The 22,403-nt window shown below is 40.0% G+C and overlaps 3 protein-coding genes and 1 pseudogene across 6 annotated transcripts; 1 reads left to right on the forward strand and 3 right to left on the reverse strand.

Annotated features, from left to right (window-relative positions):
- Positions 1 to 346: 346 nt before the first annotated feature.
- Positions 347 to 2,241, reverse strand: LOC115693062 (uncharacterized). 2 transcript variants are annotated; one of them, XM_030620036.2, is made up of 4 exons: positions 2,039 to 2,241; positions 1,287 to 1,514; positions 972 to 1,214; positions 347 to 791 (listed from the first exon to the last, which is right to left on the reverse strand). In XM_030620036.2, the coding sequence occupies exons 1-4, from the start codon at positions 2,057 to 2,059 to the stop codon at positions 738 to 740; spliced, it is 546 nt and encodes a 181-aa protein (XP_030475896.1). In that variant the 5' UTR covers positions 2,060 to 2,241; the 3' UTR covers positions 347 to 737. The 2 variants fall into 2 exon arrangements, with proteins under 2 accessions (XP_030475896.1, XP_056168653.1); XM_056312678.1 differs by lacking the exon at positions 2,039 to 2,241 and adding an exon at positions 1,639 to 1,791.
- Positions 2,242 to 3,968: 1,727 nt separating this feature from the next.
- Positions 3,969 to 6,141, reverse strand: LOC115693063 (transcription factor MYB1-like). The gene is made up of 3 exons (XM_030620038.2): positions 5,962 to 6,141; positions 4,973 to 5,102; positions 3,969 to 4,535 (listed from the first exon to the last, which is right to left on the reverse strand). The coding sequence occupies exons 1-3, from the start codon at positions 6,059 to 6,061 to the stop codon at positions 4,067 to 4,069; spliced, it is 699 nt and encodes a 232-aa protein (XP_030475898.1). The 5' UTR covers positions 6,062 to 6,141; the 3' UTR covers positions 3,969 to 4,066.
- Positions 6,142 to 13,603: 7,462 nt separating this feature from the next.
- On the forward strand, positions 13,604 to 15,778 carry LOC115693055 (uncharacterized). Of its 3 annotated transcripts, none has more exons than XM_030620029.2 (5): positions 13,604 to 14,049; positions 14,218 to 14,268; positions 14,571 to 14,704; positions 15,248 to 15,348; positions 15,509 to 15,778. In XM_030620029.2, the coding sequence occupies exons 1-5, from the start codon at positions 13,720 to 13,722 to the stop codon at positions 15,631 to 15,633; spliced, it is 741 nt and encodes a 246-aa protein (XP_030475889.1). In that variant the 5' UTR covers positions 13,604 to 13,719; the 3' UTR covers positions 15,634 to 15,778. The 3 variants fall into 3 exon arrangements, with proteins under 3 accessions (XP_030475889.1, XP_056168643.1, XP_030475888.1); XM_030620028.2 differs by having other exon boundaries at positions 13,605 to 14,049; positions 15,452 to 15,778; XM_056312668.1 differs by lacking the exon at positions 14,218 to 14,268 and having other exon boundaries at positions 15,452 to 15,778.
- A 762-nt stretch (positions 15,779 to 16,540) lies between these two features.
- Positions 16,541 to 19,603, reverse strand: LOC115693064 (bidirectional sugar transporter SWEET9-like; annotated as a pseudogene).
- Positions 19,604 to 22,403: the final 2,800 nt, after the last annotated feature.

Consider the following 22,403-nt stretch of genomic DNA (forward strand, 5'->3'; position numbering starts at 1 on the left):
CAGAGGACTGTTGCGCTTCTAAACTTGAGGCTTATTCGTTATAGAACCGAAGTCCGATCCAATGAGGCACACTTAACTCTTGCTATAGTTCAATTGACGGGTTTTGGTAATCAACACTTATTAAGCCCCGGCGAAGAAAGAATCTAGGCTTTGCATTTTTCATGAGACAAGGGAAGAGGAGTGGCAATAGTGTCAAACTTGACGCTCGGAGGGGCTTGGATGCAGAGTTTTGCGTTAAGTGCCACTGTTGTTTAGTGCTTTATGGGATGTGGGGATCATATTAATCCTTGATCATTTTGATTTTGACCAGCAATGTAATTAAACTATTCTAATTATAAGAAGACTGCTTATACCTTTTATCCTTTCAATTCAGTCAACCAAACCAACCCTTCTGAGAATGAAAGCTTATACCTATGCACTCTAGTTACATCCTCAGAAATGAAAAGGAAGAAACAAAAAGTCATGAACACCCTGGGCAAAAATACTCCTTTTATCCCATGAAAGAAAGGAAGAGATGGACAAGACGAGCACTTTTTAAGATCCAAACAGAGAAGTCTACATCGATATTACCGTGTCTTGACTAGCTATCTCAAATCATACAAAACTCGCGTTTTCGTTTACGGCTGAATGAAATCGGCCCCAAGTTTCAGCCTCAAATGCAGCTAGAGCTGCCAATCTAAACAATGCATGGCGAGTCTTTTTGACAGAGAATCTTGTGAGTCATCTATTGTCAACCTCTAGGCGGTACAAGCTGGGACCAGACACCTTGAGAAAAATCCCAGCACCTTTTTCTGCAGAAGAAAGCCAAAAGAAAACAAACATTTCATCATTAATGTCGACCTTCACAAATGACTTCTGCCAAGACCCAGCGATCAAAACGTATCGAGATCTGCAATAACATGGGCTGAAAAAGGTGCCCATTTGTGAAGCCTTCTTAACAAAAGTATGAGGAAACAAGAAGTGGAACTAACCCTCTTGGTGGTGTGAAGAAGATGAGGAGGGATCTTGTAGAGATCTTCATCAACAGCTTTCGGTTTTGAAGGCTTCGACTTCGTGGGCAACTCAAGACGATCATGATGATGATGGTGATGGGCATTATGTTGTGACCGTGACGTGAGGTGTTGCTTCCTCGGAGGTTCCTTCATCTCGCAAATGACTCTCCCAGTCTTTCTCTGCTCCTTCAGTTGCCCGTTTCGCTTCTCTCTCGTTCTCGCCTGCGACAGATATTCGCACGCAGTTCAGACGCATTTCAATGGCCTGAACAGAGAAAGAGTCGAAGTCCGAACCTTTTTATGAGGAGCCACGGAGCGAGAGAACTTGTGCTCATCATCAGCAGCAGCGACCGCATACAAATCGCCGCTCTTGCGGGCGCGGTCAGACTCTCCGGAAGAAGAGCTGAATCGAAGCAAGCCAGCTTGCCTTGCACACTCAAAGTACTGAGTTATGGGTAGTTCATTTGCATGGTCCCAGTCACCAAATGCTGGTATCTGCCCACTCTTCCTACAGTAATACTCCTGGAAAAAGAATATACCCAAAAAAGAGCAAAAGCAAAAAGAATGTGAGAGATTCTGTGACAATGCAAGAATGTTTCAACAGCAACGACAGAAAGTTCAAGGGTTGTGAAGAATGGTCCCTCACATCCATTCGTGGAGGTTCTTTCACAGCAGAAGAAGAAGAAGAAGAAGAAGCAGAAGCAGAAGCAGAAGCAGTCAAGAAAGGTTGGAACTTTATGAGCTTCGGTCGGGAGAACAGGTTGAACCTCTGGATGTAAGAGAGAGCCTAAAGAAAGTTGTGGGGTTTGAACTTTGATCTTTCATTTTATATTCTGCATTGGATTTTTTTTCTTTTGGAGGGGTCTGAATTAACTTTGAATTTAATGAAAGGCTTGCTTGAGATTGAGGCCCTACTCCTAAGTTCTAAAGGGTGGGTGTAGATTGATGGATAGATGTAACAGAGGGTGAAAAGCTAGGCTGTACTGCTCAAAACAAGAAAGAGAAATCTCCCAAAAGAGTTACAGTAGCCCTCATAAATTAAAGACCAGACCAGACCAGACATCCATGTCCTGAACAAGAGGAGAGAGAGAGAGAGAGAGAGAGCATGTGAAGTTCTTTTTCCAACCTCGTTTCTTTCCTGAGTTCACGGCGCAGACAACAGGAGGAGGTGACCAGAGTTCTACTCAATCCTCAAAACAGTAGCAACATGGACTTGCTTAGGTATGAGTGCAGCTTTTGATCCCCCTAAAAAAAGCGTCCTAATCTTTTTTTGCCATTCAATGGATGTGTGAATAGAAACATGACAGCAGAAAACAAAGAAGCAGCAGAAATAGAAACCTGACAAAGTTTTTGCTGATTCTCTTGATTTTTTTTCTGCAAAATATAAGTCTTACTTTTTTTTTTTCACTTTCAAGATTATCATGAATCTAAAAACCTGTCTAAGTTAGTCGAGTTAGACAGCCAAAATGAACGAACTTAGGAGAGGAGACTATACATCTAAGTTGAGTGCAACCTTGTTTGGCTCAAGACAAATCCTACTCATCCCAATCTAATTCGAAACTCAATTCTCTTATCGAGATAACATGTAGAGGACCATAGGCGACAAAGTTGGATTAGATAGGTCTACTCATTCAAGGAAGTTTACTCCTCAGCCTTTCCGCTCATGTTGCTTCTTATGGTGAGATACAAACAAATCCGATTGAAAATGTGGGGGATAACGTATTCTAGGGAAAAAAATCGTTTTTTGTGAAATTGCATGAAATGGATATTGAAAATGTTTGTCGAAACTCATGGCATACCACATTGATTAAGTCAATTATCCAACATATAAGATTCTCTATGAGATGCAACAGCCGCTTCTAACTTTTCTAAACATTAACATAGTCATTCCAGAAAATCAATCACGCGTAAAATGTTACTAAGTCAACTAATGAACTTCCAATTTGATTAAACAAGTGTTACAACCCTAGCTATAGGATACACTAAAACAGGTTAGGACTAAGATTAGAAATTCATTCCCAAACATAACACGGGACAAGTATTAACTAAGTACATGAACCCCATTAATCATTGTAATGGATGTCTTTAAAAACGACTTAATAACTCAACAATTTAACTACTAGAGATTTTGTTAACGAATGTTGTCCAAGAAGTACTTACTAACCGATCTAATTATGAAAATTTTGGAGTTTTCGATATATTGATCGTACCTGTTTCAATATACTGAAAAAGAAATTACTTCGAATAAAATATACTTAAGGAGCATCTGGGGAGACTGGTTAACTACATTCAAATGACAAAAAAGCATAAATTAATGGGTGCAAAACTCAAAGATCTTTGGGAATGAGAACGAAGAGAGGGTCAAGCCAATCAGATTGGGGATTCCTCACATGGAGAGATGTGCAATTGACTTTGTCCAAAACACATGGGGCCTTGTGCAATGGCCCAATGCAACCTGCCAACAGATACGACTCGCAGTTTCTTGCTGTTTCCTTGGGAATTGTTTCATTTTTCTGATAAAACAGAGTACCACTTTTTGAGAAACTGAGAAGTCAAACCAGCCACACTGACAAACCTCACAAAAATGACATTTTGGACCGATCTAGCTAGGAAAGTATGATAAAAAACACATAATTACTCGCATGTCAAAGAACAAAACTCAGGGAACATATATTTATTAAGCACATGAAATACTCTTGATTGTTGAATAAGTATTGAAACTGCTTATTGAATTATTCAGCCAATTCTAATGTACATAATACAAACATATTTTGTTGATTCCACAGTAAAAAATATTCTCATTTTCATCTATCAAATATATTTTCAAGAAAATTGAAAATGGTTTTCAAGTTTATGATCAAGATGAAAATTAAGTACATGTTTTTCAAACTAAACAAACCCAAATTATTTCGATTTACAATTTGTCTGATATGAAGACTTACTAATAAGCTAAATCAATCATAGAACCTTACGATCGGTACACCAAATCGATGCTTATTCTCACCATAGTCATTTTTTTGTTGCACATTAATTAACCAGCTAAAACGATCAAACTTTTTGATCTTACAAAAGATTCACCCCCAAAGATCCATGTCAGAAATCAAGTCATCCCAATCCCACTGGTTGCTGCTTTGCATCAACCCAGCTGACCCATCAAAGTGCAAGTCCATGCCCAGATCTCCAAGAACATGCCCATCTTCCTTAAAGAATGGAGGATTGCTATTATTGAATTCATCCTGATCAACATACAACATTGGTGGTGGTGATGATGGTGAAGTGCCAATTTCTTCTGGCATTGGGGGATGCACCGAGCTTGGAGCTTCAAGAGCAGCTGTTGGTGGCTGTGTCCAGCCTCCTGATGATGCGGCGAAGTCCCTTGGTTGGCTGGGACTGAGGATTTCGATGCCATCCTTTGTGTTCAAGTCGTTATCTTCATGGTTTCTGATCTGTTGGGGATCCAGCTTCTTGCTAAGGTGACAGTTCCAGTAGTTCTTCACATCGTTGGCGGTCCTCCCGGGAAGCCTACCCGCGATCAGCGACCACCTGAAAACCTAAAACCATTTCTCTGACTGATGGCAAAGTAAATTCCTGTTATATCGTCATAGCTAAAAAAACATCTAATCAAAGTCCTAGGGCCAGTCTTAAAATCTAATCAAAGTCCTTTTATATCCACATTCTTACTGATTTCCTGCTTATACTTTTGTGCCTTGTTTCAGTCTGTGTGGCTCGTTCATATCCTAAAGGCTACTTGAACATGCAAGCATCATGCCGGAAAATAGGACAGAGTTCATGCTTGATAAACATTAATTACAAGCTCTAATGTGACATGCTGCAACGAAAACGAGATGAAAGCAAAAGCATACTGAAATGTGAACATCTGGAACCTATATAACATATTGGCATATAACCGTCCTGAAATTTGATGTTCACGTTCAGAAAACAGTTTTTGAATTGATTGGAGATATATCTCTGTTGCTCGCCTGTTGCCCAGGAGATTGTGGAGCTTGATGATGAGATCCACTTCCTCCTCGGCGAAACTACCTCTCTTTATGTTTGGCCGGAGGTAGTTTAGCCATCTCAGTCGACAGCTCTTCCGGCACCGGTTCAGTCCTTAAACAAAACAGCCATAAAAGCAGAAGCTGGTAAATTCAGTGCTAACTTCTGTTAATTGCAACTAGAACATCAGTCACAATTTCGGGATGTATTTGCGGAAGTTTAACATGAAGTCTCCGCATGAAGCATACTGTTCTTAGCAACAAATGAAAGATACCTGCAGTTTTAAATCCTAACAAAATCTGCAACATTCTAAGGCATCCTTCCTGGATAATGCATGAACAAAGCTACTTTCTTGTGGTGCAAATACGAGAGTTTGGAGTCTCCATATGACCATTGTGTGGCCTCTCACATTATCACAATAGATTGCGACACAAACATGTTGCAGATCAATACGGGTTTACGATCTCAACTTGACTGTAGCTTGATGATTTTGAGGTTTGTGTGCAGAGTCGGACTAGAAGAATATAGCCATACATGTTCAACGTAAATGCCTCGATCATAATTCAACTTTTGACCGTTCTTGGACCTTCCCCAACCTAATTTTTACACCAAATCAAATTTTTTTTGGGAATATCCCTCCTTGACTGTGAGTTGAGACCGGTATTATTTCAAGAAACTTAAGAAGAATCATCTTGATATCATTACATGAGAAACGAATGCTTGGTGATATGAATGGTTGCAAAGAAAGGCAAGTTTTTCTGCAGTTTATTTTAAAATGTACTCTCACTTCTACACATTTTAAGGAAAGAAATGAAATCATGTAGCGCAAAAGATAGGTACCTGAGTAAAACAACATTATTCACAAGAAAGGCATTCCAAACAATAGTCAAGAGTTGAATTCAACCTCCTATAGCAGTGATTTTGCATTCTAGCATAGCATAGTATAGACCATATATATATTTGCTATTATTACCTGCTAATTGGGGGACTCTATGCCACTTCCCTTCACCGTATTGCTCTATACACCTCATGAGCAAATGGTCTTCCTCCTCAGTCCATGCCACACCACCCATCTCTCTCACACCCTTAAACCAGAGACTTCAATGGATATTATATACCGACAAGTGAATCGGTGTGTCGTTTTGTACTTGGTTCACAATGCCAACATACATCATTTAGTTTAGAGTGATGCTATAGCCATTTGGTCACTGGCCCATCTGCTTTCTATGGGTTCCATGGCTTTACATGAGTTTAAGATCAGGCAGCTTTACTCAGCTGGACTGATCAACACAAGCACAAGTTGACATCAACCCTGTGGTCCTCCCTTTTTGAAGTTCTTTGATGCCAGCCCTACATTGATTCAATTACTCGATATTTTTACACGAGGATGCTAGGAATAGCACCCTGGGAAGAGTAGAGAGAACACATAAGGATCAGGTATCTCGGTCGATACGGCCAATGCCCACAGAGAGCACAAATATCAGGAACTCACTAGTACAATCCGAAGAGATTACAGCAACGTTATGCACCTAATCTGCTGCAATGTGTGTTCTCTCTAAATTGAGTCCTGTCATTTAGGGATAATCAGATTGCAAGCCATTCAACAATGAACTCAAGCTCAAGACATTCAACAGACAGAATGCTCATAGTCAAGGTATGGTAAGTGTCACAGAATGTCCTTCACTTACTCACCTCATTCTCCTGAGAAATCTATACTACGACAGTGTTTTCTCTGATGATATGTAGACAGAAGTTACATTAACGCATATCTTAGAATTGAGCGATCATATCTTGCAGCATATTTCTGTGCAAAATTTTATGATATCAGTTGACATTATCCTTGTGTGAACCTTGATCACATAAAGCAATTGTAATGTGCCGCCAACAACAATGATGCATATAGCTAGTTCAAGATTTCGGCTTTTGCTCATGGTCATCCTTTGGACTTGGAGATGAAGCCAAGAAGAAATTGCCCAAAGAGCAGGTCCCAGCATTCTTTTCACGTATTGTGCTGTTAAACATCCAAATAAAGCAGTACAGAATTCTGATGCCACTGAGATGTTCCAATTCATCCTCTTACAAGGACACCGTACGCAAAGATTTCTTGGTCTTCTTCATTTTCAGTGGCCAAATTAATATGCATTCTGACGATCCTTATCGATCAGCGGGCACCAGATGGTGCTGCCTGAATGACAAATGAGTAGCATAAAGTCGACAATTACGGGCATCAGGATTTCTGGTACATACCTATTTTAACAAATCTAACAAATCTCGCGACTCGCCGTTAACAAAGTCTAAACATTAGTTATCAATTAGTATCACGCTTTACGCGCTCTTCACGACCTGGTTTTGCTCGCCACCTTTTAGTGTCAAATTAGTCGATTCATAAGCTTTTTTACTCCTTTTGTTGGAGCAGTGAAATACCATTGAATTGGGAATGGCTTCAATGATTGATTTAGGTCCAAAGTGACCTCATTTATTTTTCTCTTTTTCCTGGATGACATATATTGTCTTGCCTAAACGGGGCAAATGTACTGAATCTCCACGTGATACTGCACTTATCACTGATGGCCCTTCCTTCACAACCCAAGGGGAGAAATGATGATGAATCTAAAAAGGGGGAGATGGTGACTTTCATTGCTTGTCCTGCTTCCCAAAATGCCTTTGCAATCGATATTATGTGGGGGACCACACGATGGGAGTGTGGGTTTGGGACTAAAAACTGACGGGAAGGTTTTAAATGTTAGCATCATTAATAACAAGTTCGGGCTTACTTTGCTTCTTGATAGCTACTATTCATATATGCTTTCGAAATGTGCAACAAGCTAATCTCTCTCTCTCTCTCTCTCTAAACATGCTTGGAAGATCAAATGAAAGAGAGATGTTATGATAACAAGACTGATGTAAAAAATCAAGAGGAAATGAAACTTCTTAACAAAAGTTTCAATTAATTAATTTTAGGTTACCGATTTGAGCGCAGTATAATAGCAGTTTGTATCTTCAGTTTTCTGCTTTCTTCTCCAAACCCTTCTCTTTCCCCAAAAACTAACTTGAAAATTCTTCTTTCCTTCTGTTAAACTAACTTTAAGACTGGAAGAGGGAAGATTGAGTTGATCTTCCACGCATGCAAACGAGTCTAAGCCACTACAGTAGTAGCATTCGGAAGGGGTGCAATCCCCATTTTCTGTATTTGCATTTTGCGTAGAAAATTAACCAGGTCGTCTGACATAAGTAAGCACGCTGTTAGAGGTTATCAATATAAAAAACGTGGACCGTTATTGACGATTGTGAGAATTGTTATCGATATTAATATACATAGATGACCACGAGCTATTTTGTCGACACACGATAGTGCATGGCTGACGATTATCATGACAGAATTGGTCGATAAGTATGCCGATTAAAAGGAAATCGAAATATTACGGATTGAGACACTAAGTGAAGAGTGGATGTCTATAAGAGGTGCCAAAATGCAGTTACGATATTCAAATTTAATCACCAGTAGGTATGGCAATGAAATCCAGCAAATCGTGGGAGAAGAAATGGAGTTAACTCAACAACAAAGTGCAAGAGATCGAGGCGTAAGTTTTTAGGGAACAATCACCTGGAGATCATATCATGGTGACGTAAGAATATGGAACTAAGATTCTTGAAGACATGAAAGCATGGCTAAAACTGTTTTTGCTCTTAGGCTGTTACGTTGTGAACACTATAAATACTAGTGTTCATCCACTAGATAGCCCCCAAGTACAAACAAACAAACTTGTTATCTTTCAAGTCCTCGGTAAAATTCCGACGTCGCATATTTACGTTCTTAGACTTTGTCCTCGATTAAATTTCAACGAGGTTGTACACGTTCAGTTCCATTTGAAGTGAAGTTATCAATTTCCTTGTCTACTTGTGATATTTTCTGTTCGAAATCGCCACAGAACTTGTCCCTTCTAATAAAAACCGAAGAACGATTTCGGTGAAAGGTATTTTGTAACAGAGTCGAATTTCGGCGAAACACTTTATATCACTCGACAAATAGTGTGCCCAAAGTTTTGCACAATGTCTCATGCTCGGTAGAATTTAGTGATCTTCCGAGTCTAGGACCACCAAGCTTTCTATGCTTCGTCTCTGAATGAACGATGACGAGATCGCTATCTTGTCATCACCGACGAGCTCCATCCATCAATTGCCACGTCAAGGAGCTTGGATAATGCTTGTGAGATGTTAAGCTCGAGCTGTACAGACGACAAGGAGCTCGAAGTCAATCATCACCACTTACAAGGAGGAGAGAGGGAGAGAGAGTCAGTCGCTTTGCAGGCTGATGCCACTAGTTTCATTTGAGAGTGGTTTGTCAAGTTGTTGAAGCTTGATGCCTTTAGCTTCGTTGTTGCCCGTGAGCCTGGTTGTTAAGGACCTCATGGGGGCATTGAGAGAGAGAGAGAGAGGCTTTGGGGTTTTTCTCTTGTACGAACTCTACTTATTATGCCAATACGTAAAAAATAAAAAAATAAAGATCTTGTTAACGAGTATCCCAGGGCACTTGCTAAGCATACTTAATTTGGAGTGTTTCAATATTCAAAGTATTAGGGACAATCAATATATTGAAATCTGTAATTTCTTTCGATTAGTTTCTTAACAAGAGTTATTGGGATACTCGTTGATAAAATTCTAAAAATAGAACTAGTCATCATCTTCTATCCCAACACTGTGAAACTTTTCAAATGTTTATAAAATCCTTATCCATTTGATGCAGTTAAAACTAGACCAACACATCATTGTTTGCTCATTAGAATGAACTGATGAATGAACACAAACATAAGCTGTCAACAACTTTTCCCCCTCCCTTTGCATAAAAGGGTTTTCAAGCATATGACAACTTAGCCAACTCCGAGCCTCTTGGGCTCTTTGAAGTCACAGGTCAATGTTTTGTCTTTGGTCTGAACTGAAGAAGAGATGCTTCATTACTTATGAAACAGTAGACATTACAATTCATGGGGGCCTCTCCTCGACATCAGAAATCAGGAAAAGAAACAGAGAGGATGGAGGATCTAAGTCCCTATATATTCACATCCCCTTGGTATAAAAAGAAGCTGTCCGATGGGCACGCTCAGTAGCATCTTTGCAAATTAGATTGAATTTCAAAGACTGGAAAGGGACAGCTTCTCGGCATATATTTGCAACTAAGCTGCATGTTCCAATTTTTAGCTCTACTCTGATCAGTGATGTCTCTAAGAGCCACTTGAAAATCCATCTCAATGCACGCTTTGTTGCTCCTTTTCAAACTAAATGCCAAACCTTGACAGCTAGAGCTTCAGTTTCTTCAGCATCCCCAGTTCTGATCAACTCCTCTGTGCCTCCTAACAATTTGCTTTAAAAAATATCTAATGAGAACCCCAATAGCAGCCACCTTATTCTCAGCTTAAAAAAAAATCATCACAGTTGACTTTAATCTTATCACCTTTAGGTTTGCACCATTTCCTTGCAGTATGGCTCTCACCAGGGACAGTTGATTGCCTTCTGTTGTTCAATTTTGCACGCACACACTCCTCATTACCTTGCAGGATTCCACTTATGATTGGGAAAATGTCACAAATGGTTAGGATTCTTCCACTTAAAAACAGCCTCGTTCCTTCCCTTCCACAACCAATAGCAGAAAGCCACTTTTCTCAGCAACTCCTTTTTACCAGTTTTTGATAAGGATTAATCCTTAATGATGTCAGCTAGCCATTGATCAAAAGCAGAAACTGATTCTTTGTCCACTCTTAGCCCCAAGCTCGCAAACCAAATGCATCACTATTCACAGGACAGAATCATATCCTCTATGGATCCCAAATCATGACAGAAAACACAAACAGGGGACAGCTCAATCCTTCCCTTTTGTAAATTCTATGCAGAAGCTACAGCCGTAGAGCACAACCTCCACAAGAAGAGTTCGACTTCAGGTGGACAGTCTTATGCTCCCAATAATTTTCCAAACTCTACTGTCAATGGTGTCATAACGGGAGGGCTTATGGAGGGGCTTAAGCATGGCCACATGATAAGCGGACTTGACAGATCTCACCATTTCTTTTCCAGGGTCAGATCATTCGGTCTTCAATTCTGCTCCAGAGAATCTGATTTTGTAAAACCAGGTCTTGTTCTTCCCTACTCAGATGATCTCTAATAGGATCCAGGTTCCAATATTCAAGACCATTTTCAAGCAATAGATCAACTGTGAGGCTTCTACCGACTTGCTCAAGATCTGTATGATGCAGTTTATGATAAAAGCTGTTCTTCAAGCAGCTATCTTCCAAAACTTTAACAGGCTTGCCATCAGATATCTACCACAAAGCCCCTTCTTTTATGAGACCTCTCCCTTCAAGAATGCTTCTCCAACCCCAGGACATCCTCCCTTCCCTTCTAACCTCCATTAAGCTGCAATTTGAGAAATACATACTCTTCAAAACCTGGACCCAAATTTTAGAGGGACTCTGCTGTATACTCCAAGCTAACTTGGCAAGGAGGGCCTAATTGAACAGAGACAAGCTTAACCCCAAACCACCCTCAGATTTTGCTACATTGAGTCTCTACCAGCTCTTCCAGTGCACCCTAGATTCATAATTTAGCTGTCCCCACCAAAATTTAGCAATATTTCCAACCGCCTCATCAAACCAATTTTTGGCTAAATTGAAACAAGCCACTGAATATGTAGGTCTGACATAAGAAGCAGTTTTTAACAAGAATTTAAAATTGCATCCTTTTTCATAATTCTCTCTTTGACAAAATTAAGGGCCTCATACTTCGACCTCCCCAACAAAGTAGGAAGCCCAAGATACTTTCCAAGGTTTTGGATAATGTTGATCCCCAACACTTTGCTCACTGCTTGTCTCCTGGCTTCATCTTCATTAGGACTGAAAAATATGCTAGACTTCTGCAAGTTAACCAGCTGCCCTGATGCATGACAAAACCAGCTAGGATCTTCTTCAAAGCTCTACAATTTCCTTTAGCTGTCTTAAGAAAGAACAGAGAATCATCCGCAAATAACAAATAAGTAAGAATAGGGCACTCTCTTCAGTTTAATACCCTGCAATCCCCCTTCCCGTTATTTAGCAAATGGGACAACACATCAGCAATAATTAAGAAACATTAGGAGATAAGAGGGTGGTCCCCTTGCCTCTAACCCCAGGAGGGGCTAATCGTTTGCACTCTTCCCATTTATCAATAGCTCATGTGGCACTGACTTCACACAAGCCATTATCCAGCCCACCCCGCACTCTATCAAACCCCACGTTTAACTTTACTAGTTCAAGAAAATCTCACTCAACACAATCATATGCTTTGTTCATGCCAAGCTTGATAGAGCACCATCCTTCCTTTCCTTTCTTCCTAAGCTTCATATGATGAAAATGCCTCATGAGCTGCAATTACGTCTTTTATGACTCTGCCTTCCAAGAAAGCATTTTGAAAAGGAGTAACGATGTTGGGCAAGAAACGTTTTAAGTCGATTAACAAGAATCTTAGAATATATTCTGCATGAAATTGCAAAGATTAATCGGTCTATATTGGGAAATTTCCTCAGGAGAAGCAACTCAAGGGATAAGGAAAATAAGAGTATTATTAAGGGAATTAGGGATATCACCTAAACAAAAAAAGGTTGTGACTGCGTGAGTGGTAGAAGATCCAATTGCAGCCCAACATTTCTGATAAAAGATTCCATGAAAACCATCCGGACCATGAGCTTTAAGAATTAAGAGGACTCCTTTGAAACACTGCAGTCCTCACCTCTTCCTCAGCAACTTCAGAAATTAGAGAATGAATTATTTCTTGACTGTACATAAGCAACTACACTTTCCCACCCTATACTCCCTTCTAAGGTAAACAAACTTCCATTGAAACTATGGAAAGCAAGCATGTATCTCTCCCATCCTCCATCCATCTAGTTGCATCCCCCTTTACTCTCAAATTTTTATTTTGAGCCCTCCTTTGCAAAGTGGTCTAATGAAAAAAACCTTGTGCTCTTGTCCCCATATTTTTTTTTTGGGTCGAATTCTTGTCCGCATATGATAGCACCATATCTGCTTCCTCCTCCTCAACACTCGCCAGCACTAGATGGTTCTCCATTGAATCAGGCGTCATATCTACGGGAGATGTATCAGAATCTTCTGCAGCCATGCCTAAATTCCAGAACAAGTGATAGACAGATTAATCAGTATATGACTATGATAAGGAATGTGACGGTAATAGAGTCTATGACATAACGTGGCAAACTACAGAACAAGTGACCATGAATTGAACGGGAAAATGAAAAATGAGACGAACGAAAGAAAGCTTGGGAAAATGATCGAATTCGTCGCCACGAAGTGCAGAGAATGAGCAAATGAGGACAGTCACGGTAATGGAATAGAGTAATCAGATATGATGAAAAGCTGAGAAGGTGTGAGACATGATCGAGGACACAAAACGAGAACGAAGGGGCAAAATAACAGCTCACAAGTCCATGCTGAAAGCGCATGTCTCCTGTTCTTTTCCCGGTGACTGATTTTACAACACCAAGAATCACAACAACTCGTAAAAAAATAAAATATTTTTTGGGGGGCATCCCATAAAATAAATCATAAGCTGAAAAACATAAAAGCTTCCAATTTTCAAGATTGTTCTTTTATTACCTCCTCTGCAAAACCGAAGACTTGGGTGTTCGTGTCACTCCGTCCCTAACATTCCATTCCCCTTCTGCAGTTCCGAATCCTGAGAATTTCCCCAAATGCAATCCCAAATCCTCACGACTTGCTTCACCAATTACCCTTTGTCCAATTCAATCGCGAAACCCCAGTTCCTGTATTCAGCCTCTCGGTTCAAGATCAAACCCTATCTCGCCCTCCCCCTCTGCTCCCAAAACCGACCCAGTTCTGCCCAAGCGGCCACCGCCAAGACGACCCATTTCGTCTCTGATTCGAGCAAACCCAGTATCGAAGACTCGCAGAGCGAATGGAACGTGCAAGTTGGGAGCCCCAAGATCGCTCCTTCATCGCCTGTTGCCAAGTTGAGCTTGAGTGATCAGGCTTTCTTTCTCTTGGCCTTCATTGCCTGCACTGTAATTGTTCTTTCTTTTCATTTTCTGGGTCCTTTTGTTTTGTGCTTTTTCAGCTGAAAGTTTTGAAATTTATTGCACCACTGCGGTGTTTTTCGGCTGAGGTTTGTGTTGGTGTGGGGAGTGGGGTTGATTTATGCATGAACTGAAATTGGGATTTGATTCGTGCAGACTTCTGTCGCGTTCACGAGCCTTGTCGTCGCCGCTGTTCCAACATTATATGTAAGATAGACTGATCGCGTTCAAGATTATGTGCTGTTTATATGCGGTTATGTTTGGCTGAGTTTGTGTATGAATTGTTCTGCTTTGATCTAAATTCGACCACTCAATTCATAAAGCATACGCAGATTGGATTCTTGGGAATGTTCTGGATCAATGATTTTCTTGAAGTTTTTTGATGGATGAAAATTAGAACGTTGTATAGTAATTGCTTCTAATGCAATGAAGAATCTAGTTAGAAGGTATCTGTTCTATGTTTAAATCTTGCATAATTTTTGCAATTCTTTGTTATCATACCTTCACAGGCCATGGGAAGAGCTGCAACATCTCTTTCCAAACTGGCAGATACAGCACGGGAGGAGCTACCAAGCACAATGGCTGCTATTAGGCTCTCTGGCATGGAGATCAGTGATCTTACACTAGAGTTGAGCGATTTGAGGTGATGTGTGCTCTTATTTGAGCTGAAGTCATGTTGATATAAGTAGCTAATCCATACACCGAATAATGCATGCAAACTAGTTTCATCAACAATTAAGGGAATGCCATGCATTTAGCTTCTCATTAGCCAGTCATGTGCACATCAAGTGATGTTTTTGAATTCTCGAACTTTGTCTGGACTTTTGTGGTGAGGTTCATGCTGAGGCATCCTTATTAAAACAGAAAGAAAATGACATTTGAAGCGCTTCAAGCAGAAGAATGAATAGAGTGCTGAATTTGTGCGAGATAAAGTCTTCAGTAGTCAAGATGTTATATGCTAAATGTTAATATAAGTCATGCTTTGATAGAGTCGAGTGAATGTGTATCCTGCCTGATGAATGATCAGTGCAAAGTGTTCTTTTAAGATCAGCAATCTTGAGTATAGGTTTATGTAGACAAACATTCAAAACATGTAATTCGTCTCCTCTCATAAGCTGATTTTTGTTATTGATATGACATAGGTCAATTGAAGGTAATTTGTCCGTTTTCTTTGTCCTCTTTTTAGCCAGGAGATAGCTGATGGAGTGAACAAATCAGCTCAAGCTGTGCAGGCTGCAGAAGCTGGAATTAGACAGATCGGTTCCCTTGCTCGAGAACAGACCATCTGTATGTCTTAAGCCTTCCTTTTCATTTGATGCCCCTCCACGACCTCCTAAATTAACTTTGTGATCGCAATGTCTGATTTATATTTACCAAATGCTTAATGCAGCAATGATTCAAGAGAGAGCTAGCCTGCCAATTATCTCGTTACAACCTGTTGTTGCAGGGGCTGCGAAGAAAACATCTCATGCCGTTGGTCAGGCAACAAAATCGTTCATCAATATGATTTCTCGAGGTGAGTTCAGCCCAGAGAGCGAGGATGAGAGTGGAATTGATAGGGTAGAAATATAAGCTTACTAATTATCCACAAAGTGTATAGATAATCAACATCGGTGAAGATGGTCTGTTTTGTTGGTTGAAGATACAGCAGTCTCCTAGAATGTCTCTCCTGTTATGCTCAGTGGGAATAATGCCAAGTACAGATTGTTTTCTTCAAGCTCGTTTTGCATCTCCATTGCTCTAAAGAAAAGGTGATAGCTCCATTCACTGCTTACATATTCATGACAGTAGTAGCCAGAGATATTCCTGTTCGCCATTCTTTGGATACTCAAAGTATGCGTAGAAAACTATCCTTTGGCTTTATGCATGGCATTTTTTTTATTTTACGTGCTTGAAAAGGTTAGTGTATTCGGATATTGTAGTTTAGGCAAGCTACTCAGGAATTATAAGAAATCAGTCCAATCTCTCTCTGTGACATTGGTTCTTCAGATCATCCTCAAAGTCAGATGACTTGATATCTCCTCATCATCGGAGAAGAAGTGATATCATAAAAGTATATCAACTGTCTGTGATCAGAATATATGGTCTGTAAAGGCATAATTCTACTTGAAGCATCTGATTGAAGGGATAGGGGAGATCAGGAAAGGAAAATGTGTCGACAGGAAGATTATATTTTCAGATCCAATGCTTCTATAATTTGTCGAATACGGTGGAAGTTTCAAGTCCAAATTATGGATGATATTTTACTACTTAAATGAAAATATCACCCAAATGAATCCCGTCATCCCCTTTGCTGCCATTACCTAGCCATCTATCTTGTCTCTCATACAAAGTAACATTAACCCTCAATTCAATAATATATTGCACAAGAGGATCGCACTCCATTAGTTTCTAAGATCGCAACTGTCTGGGTGATTATTTGCTTGCTTATGACTTGCTAGAGAGAAATGGATGCATGTCATCCAACATTGTTGTTTAGTTAAACTGGTTTGCTACTCGGAAAGATATCCATTTCTGTGCCTTGTGGTTGGTACTGTGAAGTTGGGCACACCATTGCACTGTAAATTGAAGTCAGCTTCTTCATGTCTATAGACACTTTTTGTTGGTCGTTCCTCTCATTTGTCTCTGCAATTTTCTTGTTCCCGTCTTTGAATATCATGTAGAGGATCATTTGAATGATGCCAAACAAGATTCCCAGTGTATTTGGTAGCTGAAACACCCAATTGAAGCCCCATTTTAATTTCAAAGTCAGCAAAAAACAAATATGAGAGAGAGAGAGAGAGAGAGAGAGAGAGAGAGAGAGAGGTGTTGTATGTATTTAAAAATAAAAAAAAGGAAATGGAAGACGGATAGATAGCATCAATCATATAATATAAATGAATAGAGGATGGAGGTCTTGCCGAAGTGTTTATTGCTTAAACGGGCATGGTACTGGAATTCAACTTAACATGCGTACGAGAAAACTCAGGAGCGATCTCAGGAACGATAACCACGCAGGAAAAGATTGGACATTCACAGTGCAATGCAAGGTTTGCTGGTGCATCCATGTGAGTTTGCAAATCTAAGTCAGGCAGGTCTATGCAAATCGGGCATTGTACAAGGAATCACTACAAAGTTGCATGTACAATGAAAAGCATTAGAGTCGAATGATTGAGAGAGCTAAATGTTACTTACAGCTATGAACATGTCCTTGAGGAAGAGTACATAGAAGAAACAGGTGGTGGCACAGAGGGTAAGGAAGGACAGGGAATGGCATGTACTCCACACTTTTGGTGTTTATCACCCTCCTCTGCACAGAACACAAAATTACACACGGTTGAAAATCTCTTGTTTTGGACTGGTTTTGTTGTCATGGCATATCCAAAGTACTGCCTCTCTACAATTGCTGAATAAAATGAAGGAGTACCATGATGCTCAAAGGCGTGGCAAACACGGCGAGACTGAAGGCCGCACAGATCCATCTGACGGTGTTGACGCGCTGTCGACCCTTGAGAAGAAAGATGGTCAGCGCCATCATCATTCCGAAACCTCCTACGTTGAACTACAGCAGCAACCTTGCGGGCACATCTGCGCAGATTGGTGATTTACACAAATTTCCTTCAGATTTCACTGTGGATCGGAGAGAGGTTGTACTCTTATAATAGTATTTCATTTGTATTCCCTGTCTTATGAATTTCCTAAGAATTGTTTTCCTTTTTCTTTTTGCATATCTTCTTAAATGTAGGAATTAACCTAAATTTTGAAGAAGGGCTAACATCTGAGGCTGTCAGAAAGTTTTAGTTATTCGGCGAATATGTGAAAACACAAACTTTACGCCAAAGACGTGTGAATAACCATTAAGACAATCTCAATCTTGTTTGTAAAGACAAAAGAGAGAACAAATTTACACGAGAGTTTTCCCCGCTAAATCCAGCTTTGAGAGCCTGTCATTATTTGCTTAGACAGTCAAAATTGGCAAGCTAATGAACAACACCTGGGTAAGATAACAAAGGGACACTAGTTTGCCACATATTAAAGACCAAAGGCAGTCACAGAGAGAGAGAGAGAGAGAGAGAGAGAGAGAGAGAGAGAGAGAGAGAGAGAGAGAGAGAGAGAGAGAGAGAGAGAGAGAGAGAGAGAGCTTCTCTTGGCATAGATCAAGAAGAGAAGAAGATAGATGAGTTTAATGACGATGCCAATCGCATGGAAGCTGATGATCATAGTGGCATGAGTCTTAAGGACTCCATAGGACAAGAGCAATGATGCACTCGAAAGTGCCACCACATAAGGTTATCGACTGATGCCCATCCGACGATTTTTTCTTGTAGACTGTGTAAAATGTCGGGCTGCCAAAAACAAAAAACAAAGATTTAGGGAAAATTCCCAAATTCATGCTAAGATACTTAAAATGGTCAAATGACCGAAGGGACCGAAATGAAGGGTTGGAGGAGGTCTTACATTGGTGCCAAGAACACCAAAAAGGACAGGATGTTGCCTACCTAGATTCAACAGAAAAGGAGAGGAGAGTTGTTTGAACCGTTCATAGAACTCGAATAGATACTAGAAATGATTCCCGTGTTTCGAATAAGTTCATATTCGTCGGATCTTGTCGACCCAAATGAGACCACACTTAACATATATTCAACTATATTACGATGGACTCATTTTATTTTTTGACTGGATAAGAAGAAAATTTCATAGGATTGGTATAATCATACAAGACAGCACATATAAAATATCAGTTACCCTGATCATTCACGTTCATGGACTTGGGGAAAAGTACCAAAAAAATCTTAAACCTTTTGCATTGGTACCAATTTAGTCCTAAACTTTTTTTTGGTACCAATTCAGTCCTAAACCTTTTTGCATTGGTGCCCTCACCAGCAGCTGGGCGAGGCTCGACCTCGCTGGATTTGGCGAGATCGGGCCTCTCCCAGCGTGAGGCCGCCCTCGCCAGTGGCCGGCAAGGTTGACCTCGCCGGCCTTTGGCCGGTCGCCGGTCCAGCAACCGGCTGGAGGAAGGAGGGAGGGGAGGGGGCAAAAAAAAGAAAAAAAAGAAAAAATTAATAAAAATTCAAAAAAATATTAAAATATTATTAAAGTTGTCCACGTCAGCGCCGATGACCGGCCGCTAGCCGACCGGCGTCCACGTCAGCAAAATCCAGCCAAAATTGACCGAAATGACTGAATTGGCACAAAAACAAAAGATTTATGACTGAATTTGCACCAATATAAAAAGTTTAGGACTGAATTGACACCATAAAAAAATTTAGGACTGAATTGGCACCAATACAAAAGGTTTAGGATTAAATTGGCACAAAAAAAAGGTTTAAGACTAAATTAGCACAAATGCAAAAGATTTTGGACTTTTTTGGCACTTTTCCCCATGGACTTGTATTGCGCAATCGATGTTATATGTGAAATGTTTCTCTTACTCTCAATTTAACCTAATAAAGATTGACGAGAATGCTGTGCATCAAGAATGAAATTCATCTTGAACATATTTGTGTGTACCTAGGAGACCAAATATGAAAGGCGGCTGTTGAGCATTCAAGAACGCCATATGATATTGAAGCGAAGTATTTAGACAAATGTTAATATACCCCAACTGAAAATTTTCTTTCTTTCTTTCTTTTTTGTGGGGGGTGGTGTTTGATGAAGCTCTACGCGGCCTTACGACGAATTGTTTAACACTAACAAGAACTTTGAGTTTAAATGGTTGTTCATGGAGATGCTTATATAGGCGCAAAAGTGAGGGTTCGAGTGTTCAGGCAGTGTGGTTTAAAGATCGTGGTGATTCTTAGTTAGTAGCTAATGAGAGACAGAGTTTGAGTGCCTGACGTCAAGAAAATTACGTGCTTGGTTGCTATTTGCCATTGCTGGCAGCCTGCCACATACAACCATGTCATGAAAATTATATCATCTCAATTGACTTTGATGATGATAACTAACATGGTGAAAGAGAATATCAATGTAGTCTGACAAAAAAAGAAGAAGAATATATCAATGTAGGTTTGATGAATGTCATGTTGAATATGCACGAGAAGACCTCTATGATAAACAAATTTTACTTGATGCGACATCCATTTCTCTTAAATATGGGCGAATGGGTGTCATTGCCTAGGCTTATCAATTAATTCATTGAGATCGTTAATCAATTGAGTTTGGTTGAAATTGACTTTGATGATCAGATATGTGCTTTGATTCTATTATCTTCAATGCAAGTTGCAATATTACTGTTATTGCTATTTGAATTTCTTCTGGGTCAAGAAGAAGTTTGATGGTTAATGAGATTTGCAATGTGATTTTGAGTTAGGACATCCATGAAAGAGAATCTGGTGAACTTGTGGATGGTGCTTTAGTAGGTGAAAAGGTAGAGGAAGAACTAGTACTTGTATTAGCAAAAGTAATGTGAATCTTATAGACATTTAGCTTTCACGAGGGGCTTTCGGCCTCTAAAACCCCTTGAGAAAATGCTAGGGTGTTTGGCAAGTCTTCTCAAGGGGCTTTCGGCCAAATGCTGGCCTTGGGGAAGCTGAAAGCCCAATCCTCATTGGGCTTTCAACATTTGGCCGAATGCTGAAACTAGTTTTTTTCTTCCCAAAGTACCCTCACCAATTCTTTAATTTTTCAGTTTTTCCCCTAGTTGTGATTGTTCATTTTCTTTGCACGAGGGCGGCTGACAAGGCTAGATTAGGTCGGCGAGAGGTTGGCAAGTGGTTGGCGAGGTCGTGCAACCTTAGGTGGTCGCGTGACCTCAAGCCTCATTGCTGGGTTCCCGCGATCGTGGCGACTGCGCCTGGATCGCGTGACTTCAAGCCTCATCGCTGGGGTTGTGCGATTGCGGCAACGGTGCCTAGGTTTTGTGACCCCGGTGACGGCCGCTTGGGTTGCGTGACCCTTGCTGGGGGTCGCACAACGACTGTTGGCGCTAGAATTGGGTCACCGGCAGCCTTAACCCTTTGTTGGAGTTGACGAAGGGTTTGACTTTTTTAATTAAAAAAAGAAAAATTAAACCCAAAAGCCTTTTGCAAAAAAAAAATGTCAAGCCCTATTTAGGCCAAAGTAGCTTCACAAATGATTTTTTACCAAACGCAATTTGCATTTCCCTAAAAGGCTTTAGGCCAAAGGCATTTGCAAAGGCTTATTTACAAAGCTGAACCATAGTCAGTTAAGGACAGGTAGTGTTTTGGAATTATGGCTAGAGGAGGCATCTCAGAAGATATTGACTTAAGCAGAAAAACAAGAAGGGTAAGAGAATTAGAGTCGGGTCTTTGGATGATATTGTTACAATTGCTAATGGTGTCTTGAATGGTGATGTTAATGTCTTGTCTATCATTGATGATTTGTCACTTGACGGATGTGTTATAAATTCTAGTTATTCTTTTCATGCTACACCAAACATGAATTGATTTATTACTTATCAATGCACGAATAGTGATAAAGTATAGTTAGGGAGTAACGCCTAGTGCAATGTTATATGTATTAACAATATTAGAATCAGAATGGATAATATTGTCGTGAGGACAATGGCTAAAGTGAGACATGGTCCAAATTCATGAATAATGCAATATTTTTAGTATTATTGATTTAGCTGGGTATAAATATATTTTAAAAGGTGAAATTCTGAAGGTCATTTAAGATGTCCTAATGATAATGAGAGGAATCAAGTATAGTGGCCTCCATAAACTTCAAAGGTAGATAGTGAAAGATTTCATCATAGGTATGTCAAATACATTTGTTCGAAAGTCTGAATTGTAATATATGCATATGAGAAACATTAGCAAGAGAAGCCTAAAGGTTCTGAATATACTATGTGGTTTTGTGGCTAAGAACTGAATGTATAGAGATGTTGTGACTTAGACAAACGTTAAAAAGTGTAGTTCTGAACAACCATTAAAGAAACAATTGAGATTGCAGAGTTGATACCCTTGAGTGTTCATAGGCTGTCATGGTTTTTCTAAAGGAAAAATGCTAGATTTATGCTAACAGTTGTGGAAGATCAATTGAAAAAGACCTAGGTATTTGTGTTGAGGCGCAAATTTTATGTTATTATAAAGATTAGTCAATTGAGAGCTTTGATCAGCACAGAGACTTGGTAAGGTGATCAAGTATATGCGGACCAACAGTAGTATGGAGTTTTGCTTAGAACTATTAAACGAATTCTTCATGATAAATGCATAGTGAGACATCGCACTAGTAATCTAGTGCTAGATGACCCATAAAATTCTCTTTGGTGCTAGTAAGGCTAGGAAATTCATAGCGGACATGTTTAGTACAGTGAGCTATTTGGTAAATAGATTTCCATTGACTATGATTGGATATCAGATTCCTAAAGAAGTGTGGTCAAACAACGTTGCTGA

Source organism: Syzygium oleosum, unplaced genomic scaffold, assembly GCF_021117445.2.
Source record: "Syzygium oleosum isolate NSW1041296 unplaced genomic scaffold, Sole_v2.1 Sole_v2.06, whole genome shotgun sequence".
In the NCBI taxonomy this organism is placed as follows: domain Eukaryota; kingdom Viridiplantae; phylum Streptophyta; class Magnoliopsida; order Myrtales; family Myrtaceae; genus Syzygium; species Syzygium oleosum.

Bases quoted from the DNA above. Each gene is read 5' to 3' on its own strand.
- LOC115693055 (XM_030620028.2), top strand. From the start codon at position 13,720: ATGCAATCCCAAATCCTCACGACTTGCTTCACCAATTACCCTTTGTCC. The intron at 14,269-14,570 runs GTAAGATAGACT...ATACCTTCACAG, and splicing joins CCGCTGTTCCAACATTATAT to GCCATGGGAAGAGCTGCAAC. The intron at 14,705-15,247 runs GTGATGTGTGCT...TCCTCTTTTTAG, and splicing joins CTAGAGTTGAGCGATTTGAG to CCAGGAGATAGCTGATGGAG.
- LOC115693062 (XM_030620036.2), bottom strand. From the start codon at position 2,059: ATGGATGTCTGGTCTGGTCTG. The intron at 1,515-2,038 runs GTCTTTAATTTA...TTCTTTTTCCAG, and splicing joins TGGATGTCTGGTCTGGTCTG to GAGTATTACTGTAGGAAGAG. The intron at 1,215-1,286 runs GTTCGGACTTCG...TATCTGTCGCAG, and splicing joins CCGTGGCTCCTCATAAAAAG to GCGAGAACGAGAGAGAAGCG.
- LOC115693063 (XM_030620038.2), bottom strand. From the start codon at position 6,061: ATGGGTGGTGTGGCATGGACTGAGGAGGAAGACCATTTGCTCATGAGG. The intron at 5,103-5,961 runs GTAATAATAGCA...GTTTTGTTTAAG, and splicing joins TAGAGTCCCCCAATTAGCAG to GACTGAACCGGTGCCGGAAG. The intron at 4,536-4,972 runs GCGAGCAACAGA...TTAGGTTTTCAG, and splicing joins CACAATCTCCTGGGCAACAG to GTGGTCGCTGATCGCGGGTA.